Source organism: Cucumis sativus, chromosome 1 (genome assembly GCF_000004075.3).
Source record: "Cucumis sativus cultivar 9930 chromosome 1, Cucumber_9930_V3, whole genome shotgun sequence".
Classification (NCBI taxonomy): Eukaryota; Viridiplantae; Streptophyta; class Magnoliopsida; order Cucurbitales; family Cucurbitaceae; genus Cucumis; species Cucumis sativus.
Genome location: NC_026655.2, coordinates 1,111,967 through 1,137,747, shown reverse-complemented (window position 1 = coordinate 1,137,747; position 25,781 = coordinate 1,111,967). Strand labels below are relative to the sequence as shown.

At 31.8% G+C, this 25,781-nt stretch overlaps 3 protein-coding genes across 6 annotated transcripts; 1 reads left to right on the top strand and 2 right to left on the bottom strand.

Annotated features, from left to right (window-relative positions):
* Positions 1-1,080: 1,080 nt before the first annotated feature.
* Positions 1,081-3,952, top strand: LOC101212133 (LIM domain-containing protein WLIM1). The gene is made up of 5 exons (XM_004138078.3): positions 1,081-1,425; positions 2,372-2,468; positions 2,548-2,588; positions 2,718-2,807; positions 3,487-3,952. The coding sequence occupies exons 1-5, from the start codon at positions 1,285-1,287 to the stop codon at positions 3,676-3,678; spliced, it is 561 nt and encodes a 186-aa protein (XP_004138126.1). The 5' UTR covers positions 1,081-1,284; the 3' UTR covers positions 3,679-3,952.
* Positions 3,953-8,104: 4,152 nt separating this feature from the next.
* Positions 8,105-9,693, bottom strand: LOC101211887. The gene is made up of 3 exons (XM_004138077.3): positions 9,030-9,693; positions 8,734-8,891; positions 8,105-8,604 (listed from the first exon to the last, which is right to left on the bottom strand). Exons 1-3 carry the CDS (start codon positions 9,319-9,321, stop codon positions 8,488-8,490), a joined length of 567 nt encoding a protein of 188 aa, XP_004138125.1. The 5' UTR covers positions 9,322-9,693; the 3' UTR covers positions 8,105-8,487.
* Positions 9,694-17,254: 7,561 nt separating this feature from the next.
* LOC101211155 (nucleobase-ascorbate transporter 6) lies at positions 17,255-23,081 on the bottom strand. 4 transcript variants are annotated; one of them, XM_011660092.2, is made up of 15 exons: positions 22,860-23,081; positions 22,067-22,243; positions 21,417-21,514; positions 21,125-21,301; positions 20,797-20,897; positions 20,312-20,387; positions 20,112-20,171; positions 19,786-19,970; positions 19,500-19,596; positions 19,208-19,294; positions 18,450-18,508; positions 18,264-18,355; positions 18,082-18,159; positions 17,833-17,993; positions 17,255-17,734 (listed from the first exon to the last, which is right to left on the bottom strand). In XM_011660092.2, the coding sequence occupies exons 2-15, from the start codon at positions 22,167-22,169 to the stop codon at positions 17,516-17,518; spliced, it is 1,593 nt and encodes a 530-aa protein (XP_011658394.1). In that variant the 5' UTR covers positions 22,170-22,243; positions 22,860-23,081; the 3' UTR covers positions 17,255-17,515. The 4 variants fall into 4 exon arrangements, with proteins under 4 accessions (XP_011658394.1, XP_031743176.1, XP_011658471.1 ...); XM_031887316.1 differs by lacking the exon at positions 22,860-23,081 and adding an exon at positions 22,833-22,851; XM_011660169.2 differs by lacking the exon at positions 22,860-23,081 and adding an exon at positions 22,593-22,811.
* Between the last annotated feature and the right edge of the window lie 2,700 nt (positions 23,082-25,781).

Genomic DNA, 25,781 nt, shown 5'->3' with positions numbered 1-25,781 from the left:
GCCCAATACCTAACTACTCTTTGCAACCTAGAAAGATGCTTCTTTCTTTCTTTCTTTATTTTTTGTATCATTATTATTATTTAAAGCTATGTATATACCTAGTGGATTAGGTGATTTTCCATTTGTATAAAACCTTCTAAACAAAATTTAAAAAAATAAAGGAATAATTCAAATTTAATGTAGTCTTATTCATATTGTTGAGGACAACAAGGATGGTGGAGGCTGGAGGTGGGACAAATATCAATTCAATTGTTATTCCAAATCGGCGCCTCAAAAGGAGATTGAGAAAAGATATAAAGTTTAATTGAAAAGAAAACAAACATACCATTTAAAGTTTTCTACTTCCACTTTAATATGTTGTTTAAAGAAGTAAAAATAGTATATACTATACACTATAGAGTGTTTTGTAATTGATCGAGAGAGAAAAAAAAGCTTAATTAGTCTAATGTAAAGTGAATTATTTCAAATAATGTAAAATTTAATTTAATTTGTAAGAAGAGAGAGAAGAGATTAGCTTTAAATTCAATGGACAAGATATTGAATTTGACACCTTGTATTTGCATAAAATAATTAGTTTGAAGACTTGTGATATGTCAAATCATGAACTCAACAAATTAAAATGTTTATAGTCCTTGAAAGTTGTCATATACACTCTCTCGAATTCCTTGTATATGCATTTCTTATCTGTCACCACATTTGTTTACTCAAAAGCCATATAGTTTTTTATTCAAAAATTCTCATCTTCCATCATACCTTTTTAATTCATTCAACAAGTCATCTCTCCACTTTTATAACCGAACCTCTAAAAGTTTAACTCAAGGTTAATCAATATGATCTTTGGTTAAAAAAGACTTTGTAACTGAGAAACTTGGTTCTGTTACTTCCATTACAAGTGAAGAATAACATAACGTTTATACTAATAAAAATTGCATTGAAACCTAACATTAATCCACTGCTTAGTACATAAACTTCACTTTTTTGAGCAAATAAAAGAGACGACACGTGTAAAATGATGTAGTAAACGGCTGTTTTAGATGGGAAATTTATTGGTCAAGATTTCAAAATGTGCCTGAGCTGTAATCTCTGACTCAGGATTTTGGATTGACTAAGAGAGGAAATTTACTGAATTTTGAAATTGAAACAACACATAAAAAGGGCAAAGGAAAGATCTTCTGTTTCTTCTTTCCCTTCTGAAGTCTGATCTTATTCTCAGCTTGATAGTTCAGTTCAGTTCAGCTCTGTTTGTGTTTCTGTTCATATTCTTCTTTGAATCCTTCAAATTTTATGAAGATGGCTTTTTTAGGGACAACCCAAAAGTGCAAAGCTTGTGACAAGACTGTTTATTTGGTTGATCAGCTTACTGCTGATAACAAAGTTTATCATAAGGCTTGTTTCAGATGCCACCATTGCAAGAGCACTCTAAAGGTATCTCTTTTTTTATTAATCTTCCTTCTTCTTCTTCTTCTTCTTCTATAAACAGATATGTTTCATTCTTAATGGTTTCTCATGTTAAGAAATCTACAATCAAAGGTAAACAGAAGCAACGTAAAAGAAAACAAATAATCAATACATGATTCACAAATAGAGAGGGAGTGAACGGTTTGTTTGTTATTAGAGAGAAAATATTGAGATATCAGATTTAAAGGGAAAATTAGAGTTTCAGAGTTTACATAAGGCACCCCTCTAACCAACGTTCTTGGTTATCTAGAGTGCTACATAACAGATTCAAAACATTCTAACGTCTTCAATGCTTGTTGATTGAGATTGAAAGTTGAATGAATAAGAACCCTTATTGATTTCTGATTATTTGTTCAATTCTGACCATATAGATTTTTTGAATAGATTATATTGATGTATGCCTGCTCAAGATATCAAGATTGTGTCTCAAACTGATGTAAAATGATCCTATTTTCCATTTTTATCTATGACTAATGAAAACACCGTTGTTGGAATGCTTCAAGTATTGTAATTTGGCTAAAATTTTCCTGGAGAGGATTTCATAATGATCTTAAATGGTTCCCATATCTCATAAGGGTCTGATTTCTCGAGTCTGTAATTGTGAAGCTTCTCCGACAAGGAATTTTGCTAACTAAGATTTCGTGTGTATTAAGATCACGTTTGTTGGTGCATTAGAACTCAAAGACACAGTTGTACAACCTATAGAAGTAGAACTGTTTTTGTTCAAGTAAGGTCATAGTTTGTCTCTTGAGTTCAATAACACGAGAGACTTAACATGAGAGATTAGAGATTTGAATCTTCAACTAGTTGAACTATATTTAGGTTGACTTGGAATCTGTAACTTGAAACATCACCACCATCACCAATATCAATTATTATTAATAATTTCATTTTTATTTTCCTGTTGCTCCAGTTGTTCAATTACTCCTCCTTTGAGGGTGTATTGTATTGCAAACCTCACTTTGATCAGTTGTTCAAGATGACTGGAAGCTTAGAAAAAAGCTTTGAAGGTAATTGGCTGTTTGTTCAACCATTTGCAATGGCTTCTGCTTGTTCAGTCTATAAATATTCTTCTTTCTTCTCTTTTAGCTACTCCAAGAACTGTTAGAACAGACAGATCTACCAATCAGGTTTTTTTTTTCTTTGCTTTATTCGTTTTTTCCAAGTTTTATCTTTTAAAATCAATACTTATGATCTGGTATCTAACAACTTGATATTGTTATTAAAACGTGAAAGTTAAATTTGATTTATGTTTGAAGGTCCAAACCAACAGCAAATTGTCAAGTTTATTTGCTGGAACTCAAGATAAATGTGTTACTTGCAAGAAAACTGTTTATCCAATTGAGAAGGTAAATGTTCATTATGCCGTTTAAATGTCTGTAAGCTTTTACTTGCTTCCAATGCTTATGTTATGAATCAGTGCAATAATTTCCATATAGCTAAATTCAACTTAGGACAATATGATACATTTGGAAATTACAAATTCGGAAGGGTGGTTGACTGTTGGCTTAGAATAGCTTTCTTTTCGTCTGTTTGTGTATTGCATGCGAGAGAAAGAGGAGTGTGATCCTGATAGACCCCCACAAAGAAAAATAAGAAAGGTTTCGATTATTTGTCGAAAGTATACAAATACAAGTAGAGATAGTTCATGAGGTCTGTTCCTGTACAAGTTCACAAAAGGACTCCATCAACACATTGACTTCAAACTCTCCCAAACTATTTTACTTTTCACCTTTTTCGCTCTCTTTCCATTGTTAGTCAAACTAATGAATAAGTATTTGATCCTATCAAGTATCAAGATCCTATAAACATATATTTGTCTCCTCGATCTAAGACAGTGTAATCTCTCAATTTCCTTTACGAGATTTGGGGTATTTTACTCCTCAAAGTTGCTAAAACGAGTCTGGAGTCTTTGAACTTCTGACCTTTTGATCGAGGACGTAATGCTTGAATCAGTAAGGCACTATTCAAATTTCACTAAAACTAGTTTGCTAAATTGAAAACTTGCTGTTGTCTTTCTTCCTTCAGGTGGCAGTTGACAGTAAATCATACCACAGAGCTTGCTTCAGGTGCTCACATGGAGGGTGTGTGATTAGCCCATCGAACTACATAGCGCACGAACATCGACTCTACTGCAGGCATCATCACAACCAACTCTTCAAACAGAAGGGGAATTTCAGCCAACTTGACAAGCATGAAGAGATTAAAGGAAGTGACTAAGAACACACCAGTTGAGAACAACTCTCTGTCGATTGCAACTGTTATATCGTGCACGAGGAGCTGATAAAGTTACAATTTTCTTCACTACTTACGGATTCGGTTTGCTATTCTATGAAGTGTACTATAACAGCAATTTGAGCTTCAATAAATTTTTTGAGTGTGAGCTTAAAACCTTACATAAGAACTGCAGAAAGAGATGTATTGTTATTCTATTCAATTGATCAGACCATAAGCTGTTTTCATCATTTCATTAATGAGTTGCTTTTTTTTTTTTTTTGTTATATGTGAAGAAACTGTTTTGTTTCAAATGATAATTTTCTTTATTATTGGTTGACCAAACAGTAAATCACATTCAAAGTTGTAGAAAGAAGTACAAATTCTTGTGTCAGAACTGCCATGAAAAAAAGCTATTGGTCCTTTCTTTCTGATCTTTGGCAATCTTGAAATTTGGATCTAGATGGGAAGAGAACAAGATCTGCTAAATTATGAGACGTATCTCAATTATTATTCTTATCCAACAGCTGGAGTCAGTGAATGAGATTCAAGACTCACCAATGATATGCCTCATAACCTGTGGAACATGAAGTTATTGATATTTATTCTTCTGCTCCAACCCCTCATGTCAAAAAAAAAAAAAATGAAAGAAAAAAGAGGGAAACTCCACTTATAATGACCTATTTTGGTGAAGTTATCGATTTCACACAAATTAGACACAATGTTATAACACACTAAACAACAACGCAAAGATTGACAACCCAGCTCGATGTGATATAATCTATCTGTTGATGTTGGAATGTTTTGAATTTGTTATCTAACACTACAAACAACCACATACGAGGAGTCTCACTGGAGGGGGTTAGGGGGACAACGTCCTTAAAACCTAGTTAAAATCAGTATTCAATATGTTTTATTATTTATGGTTATATACATTGATGACTCTAGGGTTTAGAGATGTACACAACATAAATTCTTTAACTTTAGTGTCGCTACTCTGTATTTTGTAATATTCTTACTAATAATATTGTTTTCTCTTTATCTCGGAAACATAAATAACACATTGCTAGTAGTGTATCACATAACATATATGTGTCGATTCTCTCTCTTTTTCTTAATGTTTTTTGTGTCTTTGGTGATTTCATAACACTTCATATGGGAGTAGTGTGACTATGCCTATTGGAAAGGAACTTCGTTAAAGAAAGAGTCAAGCTATTAGAACAAGGTATTTATCCATTAGATTTCCTCTACAGTAACTCACAAATAGCTAACTCTTAGTCAAGATCCCCTCAGAATAACTTACTTAAAGCTACACTTACGAATGAGCTCTCCTCCATCTCCTTCTAACGCTTCTCTCAAACAAGAATGAGAAAGCAAATAAGGATTATGTCCCCATAAGAGCAATATGAACTCTTGAACACACACGTGTGAAACAACAAAGCAAAACACCTTTCAGCTTAGTCTAGATGACCATAGGCTACAAGCTTCAATACAAACGTTTTTGCCTGTAGAGAAACAGTCAACCATACTGTTGTAACAGAGAGAAGTAAAAACTTGTGTGATGAAACTGACAAGCAAAATGCAATATGAAACAGCTTGGCATAACAATGGATATCAATTATTGTTGTTATCAATTAGTTAGTAGCGTTATGTAGAGAGGATATGCTGCAATCAATTGATAGGTGAGAAAACTAGTGGTCTTGATTCATTGAGTATGAAAGGTGTTTTTGTTTTTGTTTTGTTTCATTGATGTGCTTTTCATTGAATTTTTTTTTTTTTTTGAGAAATGAGGTCTCTGATATGACAGAGAAGGTCATAAAACCAAAGAAAAAAATGTTAGAAAAAAGTGAAAATTGAAATGTACTCCATCTCTTTTGAGGTTTGAGGCTCAAATATCCATAATCCATGTTATGACAAAAACAAAGAATAAGAACTAGAAGAGTTGATAATGGCAGATTGAGGGAGAAACAATTTTACCATTATGAAAACAACTTAGTACACAATACGAATACGAAGATAATGTCTATAGAAAGAGTTAGATAATATATTCAAGACATCACAACATCTCACTTGCTATATTAAAAAAAAAACAAATCTCCCTTTTACATAAATCGAATAAACAAAAACCAAAGGGTTACCAAATAAAGTCTACTCATTTCTAGCTATCAAAAACTTACTTTTCAAAATATTAGTATAGACTTCCTTGAAAGATCTTATTTACAACTTCACTTTAATATTAATATGATGATTTAGAATCAAAGATAAAGGTTAAGATTAAAGTCTCCACCTACTAAGTGGTGATGATCTTGTGTTTGTTTCTATAATAATAAAAAAGCAATCTCATAAGTGGAGCAATAACTTAACAAAATCTAAAAAGAAAACAAAAGTTATGAATCTTCTGCTTTTTCTCCTATGGTCTGTAATTGCTCTGCCCTTCTTTAAGCCCAATATATATATATATACAACTTTATGTAATGATGTCTTTGGGTATTGAAGAAGATTCCTCTTATTTTAAAGTTTTTAAGTTAATGATTGCATCAAAGGTCAAAAAATATGCCCCAAAATGATGACAGTGTTATTTTTTTGGGCTTATAAGTGTGTTTAGTGGTGATCCATCCATCACATATATAGCCTTCAATTATATTATTTCACTATAGCTATGCACGAGTGCACTGTCACATTCCACTATATCTTACTCCTTCCTTTTGTCCTAAGGTTTGATTGTGTGCATGCATGGCAACTGTCTCTTTCCTCTCCATCCTTTCACCTTTTCTAATTATATATCTCGTCCAAACTTTTGAATATGTTACTTGACACTTTGAATGTTCAAGTATTGATTTCCTTTAGAGTTACGAAAATATATAACTTTTAGCATTTTGAGAGGTACATTGTATAAACTCTTTTAACTCTACTAGCGTATTTCAATTTATTATTTGAAGTTTTCTTTTTAATAATAAATTGTGTTTGAAGATGTAGCTAACATGTAAATTTTTATGTCGATTCCATAACATACAATAATTTATCGTAAGATTAAGACATTGAAAGTCTTCTTTACATGGTAGAAAGTGCACTGTCATTTTCCAACCTAAGTATGAAATCCATGAAAAAGGACCTTCCAAGTATTGTAAGGGATTGGTAAAGGAATATACAAACTTGATGTAAGGCTAAATTATTAAAGTACTATTGGAAATTAAAGAGTAGAAAAGATTCTAAATTAATATGTCGTCAAAATAGACAACAACAAATTTGTTAAGAGTAAAAATATTTAGTTCATCGATTTCATCAGTATGCTAATAGCGTCACAAACTAAAGGTATTACGAGTCATTCGTATAACTTTTTGTTTCTTATTCAAATTTGTTAATAATCACTATCAATTCTCTAACCCATCTAAAAGATGGAATATTCTTAGTATAAAAAATCTACCTTTAATAATGCTTCAATTAATGACTATCAAAACCAATATTATAATCATTAGGAAAAAGATTAACTTTTTGTTGCCATTTATCTGTAATTTCACAATTCTATTTCCATTAAGTATATAACTTTAACTCTATATAATTTCTTACCATTTAGTAGTTAAATCTATGGTTCAAATCTTTACGTATCTTGACATTGGAGGAGGTTTTCAAAGTTTACTAAAAAAATCAATTTTAACTTAATTTATTTAGTTTTGAAATTTTAGAGCTTTATAATTAAATTTTAGAATGAATTTAAATTAAAGAAGTTAGACGTTTGAATCTTTCAATTTTAATCGCATGTTGAATCGGTAGAATTTAAAAGTTTTATATACTTAATGTTGTAGGAATGAAGTGGCAATCCATCACATCCCAATTAGCCTTCAATTATGTAATTTCACTGTAGCTATGCATGAGGCCAATGTCACATTGCACTATACATGAGTCATTCTGTCTTAGGTTTTTTTTTTCTTTTTCTACTTTTTAATTATATCTTCACTTTCATTTTTACAAAGAACAACTTACTGTTCTTGATTTATGAACTGCTCCAAAGAATTAACTAGTTACCAACAAATAGTTTACAAATATAGGTAAACAGATGGTAATTTCAAGAAAAATTAACCCATTTGGTAATTATGAATCATAATCAAAGAATGGGACAAAATTATTAATCTATTTGATTAGTTCCAAGAAAAGATGTTAGAAAAGACTTTATACCGTACAATGCTTAGCTAAACTTGAGATGATAGTGATGCAAATCCACATCAACTCAACTGTGCTCCTCATGAGTTGTAAGCATTAAAGCAAGTGGGAAGTTGCTTTTTTGAGCTCAACCTCGACTTAATAGAGAATCCAACCATTAAACCTTTTTTTTCACGAGATTATAATTCATAAACCAAAGGTGTAAAACAGAAACAACAGTGAATCACATGAATTTGTCAGTTCTGCAGACAGATAATCAGAATGGTAATAAGAAGAAGAAAAAAACTGAGCTATCTTTTTCTGCTCAAATCTCATTTAATTGGTGAAAAAGACTATGAATTTACAAAGATGTTTGAAGAATCTCAACTGGTTTTCACTATATACCCACCCTGCTTTCTTATGCACACAGTTTTGGTTCTCTTTTTTTCCCCCAAGATTGAAGAAAAAGTTTTAAACAACTCTTTTACAGCCACCATCCTAATATCATTATCAGTAACGTGTTGGTGAAGAATTTTTCTTGAATTAAAAGGCTCATTTGGCCTATCTCTCCTTTTTTGCTTTTTTTTTTTTTCCTCTTAGGAGAAGCTTAAAGAGCCTTAGGACAATCTGTGCCACCCTGTCTCTCAATAGCATGTGGGAAATAGGAAACATAAATGATTAGCTTCCAGCTTCTGAGATGCTATGCAATGAAGGTTGCCATGTTCTTGATCTGGCTGTGGCCGAGGTTGTCGACGTACTTGTCCTTGGTCGGTTGTTTTTCTCATGTTTGTTAGCCTGGAAAAAGATTGTGCAATTCATTTAGAAAGAATTGTGTTTTTAACTCAGTTCAAAATAGAGACAACATTTGTTGTAAAAACATCGTTCAGAATTAAAAATTCCTTTGGATGTTTGTTAAAAATTCACCTGAATTTGATCTTCAGAAACAGATCTTCCAGCTGCTGCTGCTGCTGCATCTGAACTTCTGGTTGTACGTTGTTTCCTTCTGTCTGGCTTATCAGCTGCTTCTAACTGACTTTGTTTAACTTTTGCTTGTTTCTTTGCTGATAAACCTTTCATGACCTCTGAAAACCAGAGCAAAGAAGCCATTAATTCAAGTTAATCCTAAAAAGCTTAAGAGTAAAGAGATATTTCAAGAGTTTTAAAAGTTGGATATGACAAAACAAACAGAAACAAGAGGAAGAAAGATAGATAAAACTAACCTTGAGTAGTGATGAGTCTGTAAACTTGGCCAAGAACAAGCATGTCAGCTGGGCGAAGAAGCTTGATTCGAGTTAAACGAACCGAATTACTACTGGTTTCATTGCTTGTTTGATTGTTGTTATTACTTTCATTTGGTGTAAACATGGTAGTAGAGATGAGAAGAGCAACATAGTGACCAGGATTCATCTTCATAATCTCTCTAGCAGTTACAGGCCAATACAATTTGTCTTCTTTCCCACTTGGGTGTTGTATCACAAGTGTTGCTGCATCAATGGCTTGACAATTTCCCATCTCTAGTTCTCTCTGAAATTGTGGGAGATATGAGGATAATGAGCAAAGCAAGAGGGGAGGGGCTGTGAAGAGAACCAATCTTTTTTTATAGCCACTTAAGAAACACTCATTCACCAGCAGCCTTAAATTCTTATCTGCTTAATAGATCATTGAGGGTAAAAAAAAAAAAAGCTACTCACTCAGGTGATAAAGAAGGGCAAGATTGTCCAACAAGTTATGAGGTGGTGAGCTATGATTGGGTGGGTAGAGGAACAGAGGATCTGGTGCCAAAGGTGAAAATACAGCTTCAAGTCTTGATATACACATTACATGATGAATACATTCTCTCTCATCACTTCTCTTTTCTTTCTCTTTACCTCCCAATAGTTTCTCTTTTCATTTGGGTATTTTTTATACCCCCTCTCCACACATCAATTCAAATTGAGACCACCACTTTGTAAATGAAAAAGAATATATGAATATTAATAAATGAAATGGGGATGTATACATTTTGAATGTCATGCTCTCAAAGTTATGATTCCACAGGACCACAAAAGAAGACAAATTTTTCCTTCAGAAAATGTCAAATATTTCCCACAACACCAAAAAGAAAAATAGACTTCAATCTTCTACTTCTAGTGGTTCTCCTTGGATTGCATAACTGAGAGTAGTTTTCAAGTAGCCCATAAGAAAACAGACCAGAATTGGAGGTAAAAAAAGAAAAAAAAAATCTTGTGGGTACCTCCCAAATCCAACCCATTAATCCCCATCTCCTTCACCACATACAGACAATGAGAATTTTCTTTCGAAAAAGGGTAAAAACAAATCTTAATAAAGCAATTAGAGATAAAGTTCATCAATTCCATAGCTTCAAGAATGAAACAAAACAACCAAGGTTGAAAAAAACAAAAAAGAAAATACCCCTTAGTAACAGTATAATGAGTGGTGTCCCATCAAATGGTGTTCATCTATTGCTTTTTTGGTTATGTATTACATTACAAACTCTTTCTATTCATTACAAACAATTCCCCCTTTCAAAAAGGAAATTTACCCTTTTTCTTAAAGGTTCCATCAAACTCAGCCTTACTAACCAAAAAGCTTCTTCTTCTTCTGGGTATTTTCTACTCATTAAAGGGTTTTATTATACATTAAAATCGTACTTAACAAACAACAACAACAACAAACCCCCATTGTTGGGTTTGTTTAATGGATCAAGAAAAATGAAACCCTGATATTATAATATATGGAATAAAGCATAAAAGCTTACCGATAAGAATGGTAAAGTGTAAAAAGATGAATAGAGAATGGAACACGTTTGTGTATAATTCTTGGTGGGCATTTCATTTGCCAATATCATTGAGATTGTAAGATATGACAGAAAAAGTTGCCATGCTCTTGATTTTGGGAAAAAAAAATTGTGTATTGTTCAAGTGGTAGGAAGCCTATTGTCAGTTTTTGTCTCTTTTTTTCTTTTCTATTGCTATCCTTTTCAGTTTTCTTGATTGAATTTTCTCTAGTTTGATGAGAATCAAACCAAGATACATTTATGGAATTTCAAACACTAAAAGATTGAAAATTAGTATTAAGAAGTAAAAAGAAAGACTTACAAACCTTGAAATATATGAACAAATAAATTGTAACGTTATGAAATTTATGGACTAAATTGAAACTTAAATTCATAACTTAATAACTAAATCCGTAACATTTTGAATATATTGAATACTAAACACAAAATTTAGGGATCAGAATGATATTTTCTCATATGTTCAACAATTACATATGGAGTGGATCAAACAATCTATCTTTGACGTTTGAGTTACATTTAGACTGTTGTTAACAAATATGAGGTTTTGAGTCTTTTGACCATCAACCTCAAAGGAAAACATATATTTCAATTATTACCTTTTAGTTACGTTCACGTTGACAAAGTTTATGAGTTATAAAAGAGGGAATGTATCGGTATTGGGCTAAATTATAAATCTAATCGCTAAAAATATATTATTACGTAGTTATGTAGTGAAAGATTCAAATATTTAACATTTTAAAGGCAAAATAGCACAACTTAACCAATATCAAACATGTACTATCGACCTCCTCGTAGGTCCAATCCTCCCTCTCAATAATCACTTTTTGAAAAATGATTTGTTCAATATATATTATTGATAATGTTAATGATAAAAGGTAAGATGTAAGTAGGAGTAATGATAAGTATCAATGAACCGTTAGACAAATACATGTGTATGTATAGCAAAATTTTAAATTCTATAAATATATCTAATAAGACAATGATAGACACTGATACAAGTCTATATTTAAAAATATCTCTTATATATATATATATATATATATATATATGACATTAGACATTGATAAACTTCTATTGACATGGATAGAATATGAAATTTGACTATATTTTGTAAGTATTTGGTAGAATTTGGTTTAGAAAAGAAATAGATAAATGGGAAAGAAAAAGAAAAGGAAGAAAAGAGTAGTGGAAAGAATTATAGCGTTGTATGAAACTTTTTACTATAAGGTATGATGTTAAAAGAGAAAAATAGAGACATGATCCTTAAAATGAGAAAAATAAGTGCTTTTATGGAAAGAATAACTAACTCTCACATGCTTCAAAATTTTTATTTGAAATCACTTCTTCACATGCTCAGATGTCTACATTTTTTTTTTATTTTTCTTCTTTTATTCAAATATTGAATCATTATAAAAATATATATATATATATTACAAGATAATTTACTTTTATATATAACTTAATTAGTTGCTTCAATGCTTTTAGATTTTCTAATAATTTATGATTCTAAGAAAAGTAGTAATCTTTTGTACTCAATTACACTAAACAAATACATTATTATAATGTAATATGTATATATATATATATATCTTATCATATGTTAAAAGCAACTTTGGTCAGTGACAGTCAAATTTTGTTGACCACTTTATTTATTTATTTTTTGTTTGTTTGGAATAGCCATTTTTGTATATTGTTAAATAGGTATCCAGAGGCTGAAATGAGTATAGTTTAGTTTGTGTTTAATTTGTATTGTCGACGTTGAAGTTAGAGGGTTCATTTCATGTATTGCGTATTGTTAATGATAATAGTAATAATAAATAACACGATTTAAACTAATTTCAAATTAAAATTAGAACAATTAAGATTTATTTGATAACAATTTCGTTTTTAAGTTTGTTAAGTTTGTTAAGTTTTTCTACATTTCAAAAAAGAAAAAAATTAAAACATCATTCCATACCTATTTTGTTTTTTCTTTTCTATTTTAAAAATATTTCGTACGATTCTTATTTTTTGTTTTTAAAATCAAACTAAATTTCCAAAACTAAAAAAGGCATTTTTTTAGAAACTTATTTTTATTTTTAAAATCTAACAAAAAGTCTTGTATGTAAGTAACATGCAGATTCTTGCAAATATGAACTCAGTTCAACCGTCGACAACAAAAGGTCATGGATTCAAATCTCAACTTCTTTTTAAGATATTAAAAGAAAAATAGGTTTTTAACTAACTTTCAAAATCTAGAAACAAAAACAAACGAAATAGTTCCCGAACAATCTCGTCAAAGATTATAAAAATAAAAACAAATTGATTAGGAGCATGGGTGTTTTAATTTAGCCATAATTACTTCTATATTATTTTGTTAAAATAAAAACTTAGAATATGAAGAAATGTGATTGGTCAAAGTCCAAGAAAAAGGTATGGAAGAAGGAGCCATGTGATGAGGGTTAGGTATTGCAAAAGGGAAGGGCTAAAAATGCCCAAACCAATAATACCAAAAAGTAAGAGAAGAATGCAATAAATTTAATTAATTAATATTACAACAAATATCTTATACCTTTTTTTTTTTTCTTATGACATTTAAACAATAATAAAAAATATATATATTCAACTTTTTCTTCATTCAAGAATTGAAAATTTAGTGGGTACCATTTTTCTTCTTCTCCTTTTCATGAATTTATTAGGTTGTTGTTGCTCCATTTATACATTAGTTTTATGTACCTCTTTCCAAAAAATTTAAAATACTATTTTAGTCTATATATTTTTAATAAATCTCTCACAACTAGTTTATTATTGATAGCAAAACATCTTTAAATTGTTTTACAATATATCATTATAGATAGTGTTAGACACTGATAGATGTATTCGTATGTATCAATGATAAAAGATATTAATATATCATTGTTCATTTTACTATATTTGAAAATAGTTCTTAAACCATTTGTTGTTTTCTATTAGCATTTTTACTATAACACTACTGGAAGGAAGAAAAAATGACTTTCTTAATGTTTGTCATTTTAAATACTTGACGTTTTTTTAAAAGTGGAAGTGGGTCAATTTTCAACTTTCTTGACGTTTGTTAAACGTCAAGGAAAAGTACTTTTTCTTTGATGTTCTAAAAACGTCAAGTAATATCTATTCTAATTTATTGATGTTTTTTAAACGTTAAGAAAAAAAGAATTTTCGGAAAAAAGAATTTACGTTGCCACCTTTCTTGATGTTTCTTATTTGTGTTGCCTTATTTCTTGACGTTCACACATAACACTTCTCGACGTAAATATTGTTATCATTGTATAAATAATTTTTGTAAAGGTTAATTTTGAATGACTAAATTTAAAGTGTATTAAAAATACATAAACTATAATTAAATAAAAGTTGAGGAAGTTGATATTTTATCATACCAAAAGGTAAAAAAAGAATCACTGTTTGATAAGTTTACAACTAATTTTGATGGGACCTTTCAGAAGAAAAATTGACCATTCTGTCAAAACCAAAAGCTCTGAATTTTGTTGAATTTTGTTAGGACTTTAACTCTGCCTCTTGTTTCTTCCTTCTTATCTTTTTCATAAAATGAGCATCTTTGGCTTTGGAACTATGCATATATTTTTGTACATTTTTATCCTTAAGTTACTAAAATACCACAAGTTTAACATAAAGGAAGAAAATCTATAAGCTTGTGATATTGATTTGTATAGCAGAAGAAAAGCTTGACTTTTGAGATGACATGAGATAGCATTACAAGTTAGTAGCTTGAATATTTGTGTTCAACGATACAACAAACAAGAACGTAGATGTATTTTTCTCTACTCGTAAGCAAAGAGATAGGAAAGAGTCTAGAAAAAAAAAACTAAAGACTGTGATTAATCTATTGCAACTGCAAGTTTAATTATAATTGAAATTACGAATGGTCCTCACGGTTACACTTCAAGGAGTCCAATAATGGCTACTTGACTTCAAAGCACTATGATTCGATAACTTAGGTTGCAACATTGATGTATAGGCTACTCAAACTCTCATACAAAGTTTGGTGCCTTGCATAAAGAAGACATTTAGGGACGTTGAGGTGCATGCACTCACTAATGCTCTCACTTCATCAAATAGGTCTTTTGAATGCACTTCTAGCTTGAGGTTAACAACGTTGTACCATTAAAGACGTGTTACACTTGGCATCTCAGATAGTGAGACTTTGTTCTTTTACTTAAGTTAACATCATGACATAAGGTTCCTACAACATCCCGATGCCATCTTCGTGACACTTGACTTTGCATGAGTTTTTGCTCCATAATCTTACAATCAGATGTTGACATACTATTGAATAAACTAACTTGAAACTAGTTCAAAAGTATAGTTGAGTAGATAAAGATGAATAATATCGAAAAGTTAATGATATACAAATGCAAAATTCCAACTTTAGGCTTTACTTAGTCTAAGACCTCCCTAATCCCATGAACTAAATACCTAGAGAAACCAAAGGAATATTTAGGGTTTGGTGTATTTTGTTATTAGGCCCTGTTTTCATTGATATTGACCAATTTGACCTTATCCTTTTGCATACATTCCAAAGCCAAATGGAAGAATTGAAGGATACCCAAGTAATTTGATACCAAAAAAAGATTGAATTTTGATGTAAACTCATCAATTCTTATCTTGAAAGAAGTGTTTGATCTCAAATGAGTCACAACTCACCATATGCTTAAAGTTGATTTATTCTGTTGTTTAGCCTTTTATAGTAATCATGGAAGAGAATGTTCTTATCACATTATTTTGCAATAATGCCTTCTTCTTCCACAATAAATTTTCTTTTTTTTAAAAAAAAAAAGCATCTTCATTTCTTATCAATCTTTTGCTTCAAAATTGACAAATCTTCTATGAAAATTTGAGTTTCGAACAACAGTTTGAAATCTAAGTTGTGATCGTGTTTATGTCATTTACGATTCTGATATTAGGGTTTTGAAGTGGTTTAGCTTTACTGATGTTTTGAATCTGTATTTTGATATTTTTCTCTCTAATAATAAATTGTTGTCAGCGTGTTCGTTTCTCTACGGTTTACGTTTTTTGTTTTCTTTATTTATCCATTTCAAAACTTCCATGTTAATATGCATATCCAATTTAATATGATTCCAATTCTTTCTTTGCCTTTAAGATTTGATTGTGAGTGACTCACAAGTAGATGGAATCTTTTTAGTTAGAAGGAATTATTGAAGTGTCATAGATAATAATCTATTATTAGACCTCTAGTTTGGTTAATTGAATTAAGAAAAAAAAAACATTATATATTCAATCAAAATTATCAAATATGATTGAAAAGATGATTAAACTCCGAATTAATGGCAATTAAATGGTGTAAATAGTTTCTTTTCAATTCTTTTGGAATGTCTTGAATTTATAATATGACACTAAAAATGATCAAACACGAGTCTCTCCAAATCCTAAACGTAAGTTATATTCGCAATTATCTTATTTACGTTATTTACATTTTTTTTGTCCTGGTTAGGGTTTAGAGGAACGTATAATATAAAATCTCTCATTCTAGAGGTGACTTTGTAATTAGCGATCTAATATTCTCTCTAATAATAAAATTGTGATCCATCATATTGTTAAATTACGTAAATCTTTGTATCGATTTTTATTGTTTCCATTACAAATTTTCATAAATAACTTCAAAATATATAAAAGAAGACACTTATCAAAAGTCTTCGAGTAGAATCATATCCAAGGTGTTGTGAAATATTTTGAGCAATAGAATTGGGAAAGATTTTAAATTTATTTATAAAGAAAATCTGAAAGTCAACCAAAATGAGTTAAAACGAATCAAGTATGAAAGTTCATAAACGAAAGTAGTATTCAAACCGATGAATTATTAGTAGAAAGAGTTTTGATCTAAATCTAAACACATTTTTCTTATTTCTTCAAAGGGTGGAATCCTACTCAAGTACCAAACAACTTGAAGCCAAATTTCAATGCAAAGACCAAACATGAATTCTATATAAGGTTTGAAGCCTAAGTGCTACTCAATTACAATTTTGATCATAATGTGGATTGAGAAAAAGATTTTAAGGCCTCCAAAGTGATGAAAAATGTAAGAATATTCTCTTGTGACCATTCACTTTCATATAATTGTCCCTTATGTAGGGTAGGTCAATGTGGCCTCTTGAATATTAGAGTGGTTGACTTGTCAAAATGGTATTCCTTTTCAAACTTGAATTGCCCTCTCACCTAAAAATTTAAATGAAATGCCTTAAATTTTTAGATGGTTCCTTTGTCTGGTCACCTTCAATATTAACCACTAGAACCTAAAACATTTCCCTCTTCTTTTCTTTTTTTCTGTTGGCCAATACAGAATGACACACATGCCTTAGTCTCCTCAATGAGTTATTGCATTTTACTATTCTTATCAACACATCACAAACTCCCTTAGTCCTTTCCCATTTATAGATGATTTGACCTCTTTTACATGATGTTATCACAATTCACATCAACCCCTTTACCCTTCTCTTGTGATCGAAACAAACCATCGTGCACCTCTTTTGGTGACCGTTGCTTCACATTCTCGAAACAAACAGCCTTACATCCATGTTAGCTAATGATTTTTTTATTGTAAGTATTGAGGTGAAGCATATATATGAATAGTTAGGGGAAGAAGAGTGAAGATTATGAAGGGGTAAAAAATAGAAGGGACGTTTGTTTTTCATAGACACATCGAAATCCACCTCTTCGTTGGATATACAAAAGAGAAGCAATTAAATGAAGTTATTAATTAAGGTGATCCTATAGAGTAAAGAAGAAGATACAGATGTTACTTGCAATAAATTAAAAAAGATAATGACTCTATCTTCTCGTTTTAATTTCCATAGACCCATTTGAATGAAGAAGCAGCAGCAGCAGCAGCAGCATTTGACAGAAGATCTCAACAAATCACACAGATGGGAAATATTTGTTCAAGTTGAAAGGCAGAGAGTAGAATTCTTCGCTCCTTGTATCACCCTTGAACGATCGGAACTTGTCCCACCAGTGTTTGCCTCGGTCTTTCCTGATGGCACCATCCTTTTTATGCAACGTGTTATCGAGAAAATATGCAACAATTCCAGCAACGAATGGCTCAGAAGAGAATGGAACATTGACCATGTCGTTGAACTACAGAGTAGCAACAGAAGAGAGAAGAATGTCATCAGAATTTAACATGGAGTGGAGTAGAGGTGATTATAAGAAATTAAGGGGAAATCCCTTCTTACCCATCTTGCTCTTGTGTGGACTGGACCAAAGCCATTAATGGCTGTGAACTCGTTGAAGTATTGTGGTATAGAGAGTCCCAGGAAGATGGAAAAGCCTAATACGAACTTTGTTCTGAAGCTGTTGAGGTTACAGAATTGGAGGTAGCTTAAACCTCCCATGCCTGAAACAAAATGCATAGTTTACCAACCAAGATGACTTAAATATTGCATTTCTGACTATCAACCGGTTTATCAAAGACGGATGCTTACCCACGTAAGCAAAGAAAAGACAGTACAGAGCGGCAACAATGGGGGCTGGAATGGATGCAAAAACCGCTCCAAATTTCCCTACAAGTCAACAGATGATAAGAATAGATGGACTGATGGTCGTCACCAACTTCTAACTCATGAGTTCAGACTGAAAAGTGCACTAAAATCCATCAGAAACTTACCAAGAATGGAGAAGAATATCATGAATCCAGCTGAAATCTGCACAACCCTTCGACTGCCAACTCGGGTCAACGCTAGGAGACCAGCATTTTCACTAAAATACAAAAGGCAATAGAAAATCTTAAGGGCGAAAAAACAACTTTTGGGCTTGACCAAGGTATATTGCTCAAGGCAGCAAAAACTCTTACACAGACACCGAGGATCCATTCACAGTTCCAAACAGCCCAGAAAGCAGAATTCCAACTCCCTGGGGTCAAAAACAATTGCTTAGATAAGTTGAAGGGGTGAGAAACAATACTGATTGGTCATATAGAAAGCATAAAGCTATTCATTACAACACAAACCAGCTACATAGCTATAGGTCATAACGAGAACCAGGCATGAAAAATTGCTCACAACAAGGCTCAATAGTATCCCATCCACCTAGAAAAGCGTAAAAAGACCATTTTAAGAGCCTTAGATCATCCTGTTGCTTAAACACCTTTGTACAGAAATTTTGGCTTGACATGATCTAACTTTGAACTCGCTGAATTCTTCCACCTTAAATACCCCCATGGCCCTCAAATGTCCTGCTTTCAAGCCTCCAAAGGGAAATCTTAATAATTGAAAACTTTTGCTGTCTCCTAGAGCTAGCTTTGGGTGGGCAAAGCGGAGTAGAGCTCAATACTCGGTTACTAAGAAAAAATAAGGTGATGTATCAAGTGTGTGCTTCATGATAAAGATACATAAGTGTTTGTGTCTGCTAGCTATGTAAACTAGTAGCCAATTCAAACATTTTTGCTTGCAAATTTCTTATTACATCCTCCTAAACCTTTTTCTTCCAGGTGGCCCAGTCCTTAGGTCATATCAAACCGCAATAAAATAACTTAACAGATTAAATCTTCAACCACCATGCAACTATGAGTCACATATTTCATATTACACACATAAGCTAATTTTACATTACCTGCCAGCCAACACCACGACTGAGAATAGAGGGCGGCAGCTGAGTTGCACTTGCATATCTGGATGTAGCAATAAACGCACCGGAGGACTGCATTTGACATGGGGCAAGGGAGGAAAAGAAGATCATGTCAAATGTATTGTCAATTATATCAAAGATACTTTTCGAAGGCATTGTTTATTTGAAAAGGCCAAAAAAACCAAGCAATTTCCAAGGAAGAAGATGAAGAAATCAGGAAATGGATGAATTCATGTCAGTTACAGACGACCATTGAATCAAGAAGAAGAAAACAAACCTCTACTAAAGCAACAAATGACGCCATCATCATGGCAAAAGCTTCACCGGCATCAAAAGAGGGTGCTCCCCATTGAAATGGATATGGAAGTTTTATCCTGTAAATGCAAATTCCATGTTAAGAATATTGTTGAACCAGGAAGCAAAACCCAATGCAATAATGGAGTGGCAAGGCAAGATATTCCAAGCAATTAGAAATATGATATCAAAAGATTCTAACTTCAACATCCAAAGCTAGGATTGTAACTTCATGTTCAGCATATTGATCTTAGGAGGTCATAACTCACCATGGAGCATTATCTATAAGGCCAGAGCGATCAGTACGGCAACTTAATTGTGTTTTAGGTGGTGCACCTTTGTAAGCCCCTCCAACTGTCAGTAGATGAGCATAAATCCACACTAACACCACACAGAAAATGACTGCAAAACGATCAAATAGGTGCTTTCCAGATTTGATGATGTGAGGCAAATACTGCACAAGAAGTACACAAGATTATAGCTTCACAGATACTGCATATTGCTACTAGAGAGGGAAGAAGAAAAGTAACTATCTTCCTGGTGAAAGAATTGGATTATAAAGAAAACACTGAATACACTTGCTTAAAAGAAATACCTGTGAAACAAAGACTAAAAGGATAAGCTCCGGCAGTCCAATTTCCACACATTTGGCAACCTAACATTCAAGATAAATGTCAGCCCCCTTATAGTGAAGAAGTATCCAAAGACTGTAGGGATCTCTATGTATTGCAATTAAACGTAATAACAATTACAATTTTTAAAAAATTTCACGGAGCAGAAGTGTGAGAGACTTACCCCAGGAAAACCCAACTCAAAAAGCCCAAAGCCAACTAGAGAAACCAAAGGGGCGGCTGAAAGTGGACTCAGGAACCTGAAAAAGGAAAAGATAACCAAAGTGAAATTTGAGACTTGTACAGTGGACAGGTCACTAAAAATTCTGAAGGGAAATTCATAATGTATCATTAAGATGAACTCCAAGTAACATGTAACATGAATCAATCCGTAGCCTAAGAACTTCAAAAAAAAAAATGAAAACATCTTAGAACTAAGTTCTTGAGCCTCAAACGTGCAAACTTAATGAATTGAGTATGTCATCCATGTCTCCCTTGCTTCAAACAAACTAACCAAAAAATAATATTCCAAGTCCATGGAATATCATCCATATCCCAAGAAAGCACCTGTCAGGCAGCTATATAGTTGCAATTACCTAAAAAAAATTCCCAATCTCCAAGTTGTTATTATACTACAACACTGTCCTTCATAATCTAGACTGGACCAACCTTGCAACATTACGCCACAGACCACTAAAGCCCAAGACAATCTGAAGGGTTGAAGCAACAATGAGAGCACCCTGGATAGCCCGCATTATCTTCTTGAATTTCTGAATGAACCAGCAAAGCAATGTCAACATCCTCAAATGAAACGCACGGTTAATGCTATTGAAGAAAACTCTCATCAGTAAAAATTAGTCATTGACTGGACAAATGAGCATTCCTTGTAGCATGAATGACACGGTATTTGATGTCCAGCATTAGGTATTAATATATTCACCAGATTGACCTATAAACAATTGAGTTAGACTTCCCAGAAGGATTTAGTTCACATTACATCAATAGGATCAGCCGTATCAGAAAATCGACCAGCAAGGATGATTGAAATAGTGGTGGGTACAAAGGTATACGACCCTCCAATTACAGCTGGTAACCGAGTCCCAAAGAGTGATTGTAGCAAGGTGTTCAAACCAGCAACAAAGAGCAAGGTTTGGATAACCTTTGCCTTCTCCTCCTATAAGAATAATGAGCTACAGTCACATGGTTGTTAAAGAGCATCATTCAAAAGAAAAGCAAACATAGATATAGAACAATAATTAAATAATACAAAAGTTTCAGTTGGGCCTTACAAATCCACCACCCATCTGAGGAACAAGAGAAGAAGGAATCAGAACTGTCGTGCCTAACATCACCAGATAATGTTGGAAACCAAGAAGTATAGCTTCAGCTGCATTACATCAATGAAAAGATTAAAAATCAAATGGATGCTAAATAAAAATAAAATAATACAACAAGAATCCACGGAAAAGTGGAAGAAGAAAAGATTGAAACTAATTAATCTGTAAAGTGCAATAAACTACTAGATTGATGTGCCTAAACCGGATTCCAATTCTGTGTGAAAAAGAAGGAAAGCAACAAGCCCAACATTACTATTTGCGTAAAAGAGGTGAACAAAGGAATGGTTGGTTGCTTTATTCCCATGACAAAATTAGAAGATAATGCGATCAGAAGATCGGTCAGATTCGTCTACAAAGTAATACAAATTTACTTTCCAAACAGCAGATTCTAACAAAATAAAGAGGAAAACCGGGAGAATGGAAATAAAATAAAAGTTTCTGGCAGCAATCAATACACAGTGGTGATGAATCAAGAAATTCTAAGAACTAAAAACAGCTAAGCAGCGCAAAACTTACAAGATTCAGAAGAATCGAACTAATGTTCTGAAAATGGAACTCAATTTGGAAGGAGGAAGAAAAAATAAGCAAAAAGCAACACTCACGCCATGGAGGTGGACTAGTAATGCAGAAAGAAACATTAGGTAGCTGATCTTTCGGTGGATGAGCTTGAGGCTCCTCTACTTTCGGTGCTGCACCTCCCGCCATGACTCACTCCACAGCTTTCTCTGCTTTGAAACAACCCTTTTTCCTCTACCCAAGAAACAAAAAATTTCCACAACCTGTACAACAAAACTCAAATCTAAGCACAACCCATCTCCTAAATCATCCAAAACAAAAACCCCAGATGATGAAAATGCGGTAATCTTAAACGATAGACACTAAAGTATGAGCAGAAGAGAGAAAACAGTCAAAAACATGAGGACCCAGAAGAGTAAAACACTCACATGCACCACCACACAAGAATACTAGGTGGAAAAACTATAGATGGGACTCCACACAATAAAATAAATAGCACAAAAACAACAGAAAGTAGACATGAGAAGGATAAAATAAAACGAGGAAAAAAAACCCACATCAGTTCTAGTAATTTCCCAAAAACAAGATGAGTAAAAGTGCCTTTTAACAAACCTTTCAGAAGCAAAATCAAGTGGGAAAAAAGCTTTAAAGTCAATACACCATTAACAGCACAGCTTAAAGTGTTTCACTGAAAAAAGTGAGAAAGAAAGGGGAGGGAAAAAAAAAAAAAAAACCCAATAAAAATGGTTTGAAGCAAAAGCAGAGAGAGTATTCTGAAACAGCACCCAGCCAAAACTTAAGAGATAGGTATGAAGTGAAGAAGGAGGTATGAAAGATAGAATGATACGATACAAAAAAGAAAAAACTGCATATACACACTGGTTTGGAGTAGCTGCAAAGTGGCTTTTTCCAGGTTCCCTCTTTTATCAATCTTTATCAATAAAAACTTTTAATACTTTAAAATCCCTCCTCTTTCATTTTTACACAAAACCCATTTCTTCTTCTTCATTCCATTCTTAAACATGAAATTTAGTAAAAAAAAAATTCATCCCAAAAACAGTCATTACTCCAACTGACTTCCTTCCGAGTTTCCATTTTAAAAACAAACTAAACTTAATTAAATTAATACAAAACCCCCAAAACCCCAAAACGACATCGGTTAATAGAGTTATCGAAACGGCAACGTTTTGAAAGGATTAGGGTTTCGTGAAGAAGGATAAAAGAAGGGAAGAAAAGACGAAAAAGGGCATAGGGAAGTAGGGTTGGAGGGGATAGTATGGGAAATTGGAGAGTGGGAATCACGTGCGAGCTGTGACAAGGGAATATCGGGCGCCCGAATCAACAAAAGCCAACGTTGAAAAGAAAGAACCGCCGACAAAATTCCCACATCCCTATTTTTTTTCCACACAATTTTATAATCAATTCATTCATTAAATTGAATATACTTTTTTTTCTCTTTTTTATCTTTCAATTTCAATTATATATTAATTACTTAAATGTGTACCATAAAGTATCTTACACTCATTCGGAAAAATGTGCTTTATTTAGTCACACATGATATGTATTTGGTAGTATCACGTCGTTTTATCTCAAACTTAATTGACAGTAAAAAATGTAGTTCAACGTGAATTCTCACTATTTCAACTGATAGAGGTTAAAATTATTCGATGAAAAAAATATATTTCACTAGTTGATGGAATGCATATATAAATGAATAATTGTCAAAATTGACAAAATATAACAAAATTTTATATTCTATCAGCGATAGATATATCAAAATTTTGTTGTATGTTGTAAATATCTTAGTTTATTTTGCTATTTTTTAAAATGTCTATGTGTATAATCACTCATGGAAAAAAAGGTAAGTACTTATAATAGAAGAACTAACACATCTATATGTTGATTAAATTATGCTCGCTTTGACCCATTTCATGTGAATAAATGACACGGTTTTTATTAATATGAATGTTTGATGGTAATTAAGCATGTATCCCTTAATCTCTCGTGGGTAGTTTTTGTTTTTAGTAAATAGAAGAAATAGTTAGTTTTAAAAACATAAACAATATTTTATAAATAATTTTTTAAGTTTTTTAAAGAAAATTTATCAAAAATAATAAACTTGACAAAATATCTATAAACTATATCAAAATTTCATATTATATCAATAACAAATATTTGATAGACACTAGTAGATAGTAATAAAAGTCTAATATGTTTATATGATGGATAGAATTCAACAAATCTCGTAAATATTTCAAGTTATTTTACTTTTTTTAAAACAGTAGATAACAAAATAAAAAAAAAATGAATTTAGGGGTGAAATGATTATTTATATATTTAATTTTAACAACAAAAAAAATCAACTTTACAATAACGAGAAATATAATATTCAAATTAGTTAAATCATGAGAATGTAGCCCATTGTACATATTGGCTAATACAATTGAAAAAGGTCCCTCTAGAAGCATAAAGTGGAATACTAATTAAATCCAAACTACTACTATATATATATTTATTTTCTCTAGATACGTATTTAAAAACTTTGGTTTATTTATACTTTATACTAAAAGAAAAATATTTTAATATAAGGTTTAAATTTGTAAAATAAAAAAAAATCATATTGTAAATTGATGAAATGAAATGTTATCTTACAAGAATTGATTTTACATTACATTTCAATTTACAACTGGCAGTGCCCTAAATTTTGGCTTTTTGTCCCCTCGCTTTATTTAATATTCTATTTTATTTAACTATTGTTAACGTGCGTTTGGCCGCACCCAATCTAAACTCCTTCACTAATTACATTACTTTTTCTTTTGTTTAATTAATATATATATTATTAGATAATTGGATTAAGAAAGTATCTTTGGATCCAATGGTATGTTTCCACACATTAATACATCACCAAATCTTACATACATTTTCTTCTAAATATTTAATTCACACTTTTTCCATAGGGTGGATTTTCTATTTTACCATTTTGCTACATTTTATTGCATTTGTGTATATTGAAATCTCGTCGATTCAATTTAAATCTATGCGAGATGTTTAGGGCACTTATTATAGTTTGTGTTTAATGAGTATAATATTTTGGTTTGAGATATAATAGTATGTGTTTAGTGCGTAAACTATTTTAGTTTGATAAGAAAAATAATAAAGTTATAATAAATAATAATAAAAATGAATGAATAATGTCAAAATATAGTAGACGTTGTAGTAACGGCAGCAAATTGAGAGTTTTGAAATAATGTTTTATTGTAGCTAATTGGATACTTTTAAACAATGTTTATTATCGCAAGAGGTGTTTATTAGAGTATTGTATAATCCTTGCTTGAGACGGCTCTCAAGGGATTAGAAGACTAATTTATCATTGAGTTGGCTAGTGATATTGAACTTGATACAGTTGAGGGAGACGCACTCGAGTTCCTTTAGTCTATAAGAAATTCGTTAGTGGAAAAAAGTTTCAAAGGAGTTGGAAGGCGTCGGACAAAGAATGCATGTCAAACAAGGAAAAAGTTAAAGTCTCAAACAAACTACAAATCATATGGTTAACAAAACACGTGTGAAAATATATTTTGATTACCATCGACAAGAAACGTAGAGTTAAAAAAATGATGATGAGGTTCGAGACTGAAAATAGAAAACTAAAAAAAATGGTTATCGAATGTGGTATAATTTATTTTAAAATTTATTATCAATAGAAAATAAAAAAAAATATTGTAAATCCAAATATATATATATATATACACAAACATATTAATTGCAATCTCTAACATTCTAATATACTATATAATATCATAA